Below are 5,320 nucleotides of genomic sequence, written 5' to 3'. Positions count from 1 at the left end.
ATTTCCCTTTGCAACTGCTCTTTCAAGTTTGAATTTATCGACATTTCTTGGTCCTTCTCCATTCTTTCTCGGACATACAATGTCTTGTACATTTCTGCAGTTGATGTTGAGTCGAAATGTATCCATACATTCCATTGTTCCCGTCACCCACAAACCTCAATAGTGTTGCCGGATTAGAAAATGGAGGGCTTGAATTTCTCAATGGAAAATTTGGGTAAATTTGTCCGTCGCACCATAAGTTTATATGTCAGAAACCTGCTCATCATTCACAAGCAGAACCTTTCCTCTTTTCTGTAGCAGTGCATATTTTTCTTCTAAATTAATATGTAAATGGTGGTCGCTTCTTTTGAGGTTCTTCTTCAACAGCATGGTTGCACGCAGCCATTTTGTGAGGGTTGGTTCTTCATCTTGTCTCCTTTTTATAAAACTCATCTAATCTTTCGTGGTAACCATTCAAATATTTTAAAAAAAATGGCATGATGGGTTCTTAATGAGAGGCCGCCGTCGAAAGAGATGCAAAATCTATATGGAGAGAGAATCTGTATTGAGAGTTTAATGTAGCGGCTTCTCAATTATTTGAAATGACTTTTTTTATCCTCCCTGGAGTGACACACCTATGGTCCTAAACTAACAGATGTCCGTATTTTATTGCTTTTTCCACATTTTAGAAGAGAGATAAAGAAGAAAATAGTGAATTTCTTACAAGGCCCCAAAATGAGTTCCCTTTTTTCCTAATGCGCTATTCTGTTAGGGGACTCTTCAAAGACAAAGCAAGAGATATGGGCACCCATTAGAGCACATACACTATGGTTTATTTGCATAGCCAAAAACAAATTTCAATTTAACCAACTTGATGTGCATGCTGATAAACTTTATCTCAATTAGATGCACAGGACCAAAGGAAAATTGCAGAGATGATAACTCAGTTCAGATCTGATGCTGCCCTATTTAATGCTAATCTTCAAGACCATGTACAAAGATGCTTTGGGATGGAAAACACTACCTCCATTGAAATTCCTACTGAATTTACTTATTTTCTTAAGCAGATCCAACGTCCAACTGTAAAGAAGGAATTAGTTTCACAGTGAAGCTCAGGTTGCTTCCTCTAATGACATTGACAATACTGGGGACTCATCTAATATGGGTTTCAGATATGTCTCTGACTACTTTACTGATGATGGTACATATGATACAGATGATTGATTGGTACCCATCTTTTAATTAAGCTTATGTGACAAACTCAGAAGTTTCCAAACTCTTGAGTTTTTGTCAGAATCATTTTGTTGAAGAAACTTCTCCCCAAGGGGGCTGGCTTTTCTACTCTAAAGACTATGTATTGATCATATCTTTGATGATATAATATATTACAAACTTTTTTTTCTGCCAAAAAAAAAGATTCCTTCTATTAGAATAGAAGTGATTGTAATTAAAAAATAAACAAAAAATTGGTAGAAGTGCTAGAAGTAAACATGCCATTGAGTCCCACCAAGTATGGAATTCCATTGTTAAAATGCAAATGAACATGCATGTTGATTCTAGTTACAAACACCAATCTAAACATTGATAAAACATCAAAAATAGAAGATGATAGTGTTGAAACAAACATTGAAAAATGGCATTTACATTATAAAGAAAAGTATCCAAAATCTAGCTTGAAACTATTATATGCTTTTTTTATGCTCATTTTGACGTTTTTTGAGCATGCTTTTGACATTTATATCAATGCTTTAGTGGAGAAAAGCTAGGCTACATAATTTCCCCCATCATTTTCAACCTACAACTTTCACTATTTGCATTTCTTCTTCCTCGCCCATCACCCCAAGCTTTCAACACACTTGCTCTCACACCTTGTACTGGTGTTGAATCTTGTGAGCCTAAACAGAAAGACAAATTTAGATGGAAAACAACAATACATTTGCTTCTATTTTTTATAATTTTCATGTTTTGAGGGTTTTCTACTTTTTTTATTATAAGCACATTCACCTAGCTCATACTCTTCAAGAGGTGAATATTTTCAGTAATTCATACAAAAGCTAACATTGGTAGAAAGAAATCGCTTCTAATTTCTATACTTTTCATGTTTTTGGGTCTTTGTTTTTTGAAAACATGTTCACATACCTCATACTCTTCAAGAGGTGAATGTTTCGAATAGTTTATACAAAAGCTAAGATAGATTGAGAGAAAATGACATCTTTACTTCTACTTTCTTGATCAATTAATTGCATCCTAAGTTTTCCATGGGATTTGAGAGGTGCAAATTGAAAGTTCACTGATATTAAGGGAGATGTGAATGGTTGTAAAGAGTCACAAAGAATTGATTCAAAGTGATATTAGCCCACCATGGGCCCACAAGGAGGATTGAAAGGAAGCCAATTCTAAGTTCAAGAAGATGCTAGATTTGCGAGACGCGTATCATAATCTGAAAAATATTTAGGGAAAAAGTTAAAAGATTTGTATACAAAAAGGGTGTCTTTTAATCATACAATATTGACACATAAAATAGGTCTTGGATTACATATAGTGAACTCCCGGGAGGTGAAAACCTTCAAGAAATTACAATGGCAAGGTATGGCCGAGGCTCTGTACAGAGTATGACAAGTTCATTACAGAATTACAGATCACCTCTTTGAAACCGAGATAATAAGAAGGAAGCTCCATGCAGGTTGACCGCAAAATAATTAAGGTCGCTCTTCAGAAAACCAATCTTCCATGCATGGCCATCGACTGCACGCTCACACTACGTCGTCGAAGATGCTAGCAGTTTCTTCTTCTCAGGCTCTTCAGAAACAGACGTTTCTTCAGCGTTCGAAGCTTGACTAGACTTTTCAGGTTGTTGAGCGGCTGCGCTTTGGCTGTCAACGGCTGCTCCTCCTTCAGGTTTCATCAACGCTGCTTTGCTTCCGTCTTGGGCTGCAAGCTCCACATCCGTATTGAGCTTCTTTTGATCATCTGCAGGAATAAACCTCCTCCAGTAGGGATGCTCACGCCACACCTGCACCATCTCTTCTATCGGCACATTCCTCGTCTCCGGCAGAAAGAAATACACGAAGCTCGTCATCACCAGCACCCACCCCGCGAAGAAGAAGAAAAGCCCGAACTTGAAATGGCATAGCATCGACAGAAACGCTTGTGCTATCACAAACGTGAAGAGAAGATTCACCGAGACGTTGAGGCTCATCCCTGCCGACCTTATCTCCAAGGGGAAAATCTCGCTCGGCACCAGCCATCCTAAGGGTCCCCATGACCACGCAAAGGCTGCCACATAGACGCAGATAATCACCACCACGACCACTGCTGTAGTTTGGTCGACCTCGCGTGCGCCTTTGAGACCAAATTTTGCCCCTAAAACAGCTCCCATCACAACCTGCAAAGAGCCAGATTTGTTTCCACATCGTTTTAGTGGAGACTAAATTTATATCAACTAAGAGGAAAGACTTGGATTGGTACAAATTCAATCCAAACCTGCGCAATAAACATTTGAACTCCTCCCTCGAGAAATAGTGTTCGACGGCCGTATTTGTCCACAGCCACAATAGAGACAACGGTAGCCCCGACATTCACTGCTCCCGTAATGACAGCAGAATACAGAGCCGCGTCGTCTTTAAATCCAAGCGTTGTGAACAGCACCGGCGCGTAGAACATGATAACATTGATACCCGTGAGCTGCTGGAAGAAGGGAATCAGTAGCGACATGATAAATTGCGGTCGATATCTGCTTTGGACGATGTTACGCCATGGGTGTTTCGCAGCTTTCGCGATCCTGCAGGCCTCTACGATATCATCAAATTCAGCCTGCACATCGTTTGTTCCTCGGACCTTGACGAGCATGGCTCGCCCCTTTTCGAGTTGCCCGCGCTCGATAAGGCTGTTTGGAGTATCGGGCAGAAATAGAGTGCCGACTGTCATGATGATGGCAGGGACCCCGGCCAAACCCAAAGACACACGCCAACCATTTGGAGTCATCTTGTTCGTGAAGTAGTTAAGGATGTTTGCAACAAGTATGCCGATCGTGATGGCGAGCTGAAACATAATATTGAGACCACCCCGCAGGTTGGCGGGAGCCATTTCGGAAAGGTAGACTGGTACAGACTGCAGTTTGATGCAGATTCGTGAGAGAGATTATGATAATTGCTACAAATCCTACTTATTAAATCGCTAAAAATGAGACTCATCCATCGCGGCGCCGGAAGTAAGGGCTTGCAAGACTTTGTATAGGCAAGAGACGATGAATGCGGAGATGAAGGATCACAGACCTGATTTGCAAAACCAACGCCGATGCCAAGTAGAATCCGACCTATGATAAGCATGGCCACGTCCACTGCAAACCCGTTGATAGCAGCCCCGCAAAGGAAGCTAAAGCCACCGAGAAGCATGGAGGGCTTTCGTCCAAACAATCTGGTCATCCAGGATGCAAAGAAGGTGGAAGCAACAAGGCCAGCCAGGTACAGGGAGGAGGTAAAGGCGGTGAGCACTTGACTATCGAATTTGCAGTAATCGTTTACTTTAGCGCTATTTTTTTCCTCGTACACATGATGAAAGAACTTGAAGAGGAAGTCGTTCATGTTCGTAACGCCACCTGAAGGTGAGGATAATTACCAGACAACATCTCTTTAAGCGGGATTCAACTGAAGATCAAATGCTGGCATACAACAGAGTTGCGAATCATAAGATCTATGGGATCGACGTAACAGATTTATCAGCTCATCATTTTTTGAGTGAAGAGAAAATGCCAACATTCATTTAAGACAAAATCTGGCAGCTCTCGAACGATTACACAGACCTGAAATTCCAATGTCGTAACCAAAGATCAGCCCCCCGCTGGCTGCAGTGATACACGTGATGACAACAAACCAAGTAGTCCGTCCGGCGTATTCACGCATCGGCCCAGTCGACACCACGCCTCCGACCGCCATAGCTGCACCGGCTCGGAGAGAGAGAGCGCGCGAGAGAGCGAGAGAGAGTTCTGATGTACGTAACAGCAACCAATTACATGCAGATCTGTAGCCTCAAATGAATGGTTTGATCAAAGCTTGCAACGAATTATTATACAACGGCTCCAAAGCTTATCGAGTATGCGAGGATTGCCCACCCTCAAGCCGCAGGTCAAGGTGCGAGAATTTCTTGAAACATTTAGTAGAGCTGCAATTCAAAAGTGCATTAAGCTGAGCATTTGCAGCAACGGCTCATCTTGAGAGTGGGCGATCAAGCGAGCTACTAATGGAAGGGAAGAAGAGAGGTGGGATGCCGGCCTGCAAGAACAACTATCGCCATGGGATAATCAGAGCTGGTGAGCTTTGTAGAATCGACGATGACAACCAAT

The 5,320-nt window shown here is 41.8% G+C and overlaps 1 protein-coding gene across 1 annotated transcript; it reads right to left on the bottom strand.

Moving 5' to 3' along the window:
- Window positions 1–2,737: 2,737 nt before the first annotated feature.
- On the bottom strand, window positions 2,738–4,913 carry LOC147904748 (sugar transport protein MST3-like). The gene is made up of 4 exons (XM_087392274.1): window positions 4,781–4,913; window positions 4,254–4,576; window positions 3,463–4,089; window positions 2,738–3,364 (listed from the first exon to the last, which is right to left on the bottom strand). The coding sequence occupies exons 1-4, from the start codon at window positions 4,911–4,913 to the stop codon at window positions 2,738–2,740; spliced, it is 1,710 nt and encodes a 569-aa protein (XP_087248400.1).
- Window positions 4,914–5,320: the final 407 nt, after the last annotated feature.

Source organism: Dipteris shenzhenensis, chromosome 2 (assembly GCF_047967505.1).
Source record: "Dipteris shenzhenensis isolate YYH24624 ecotype China chromosome 2, Dip_SZ_1.0, whole genome shotgun sequence".
Classification (NCBI taxonomy): Eukaryota; Viridiplantae; Streptophyta; class Polypodiopsida; order Gleicheniales; family Dipteridaceae; genus Dipteris; species Dipteris shenzhenensis.
The sequence above is the reverse complement of the archived record's forward strand: the minus strand, read 5'-3'. Positions and strand labels throughout refer to the sequence as shown.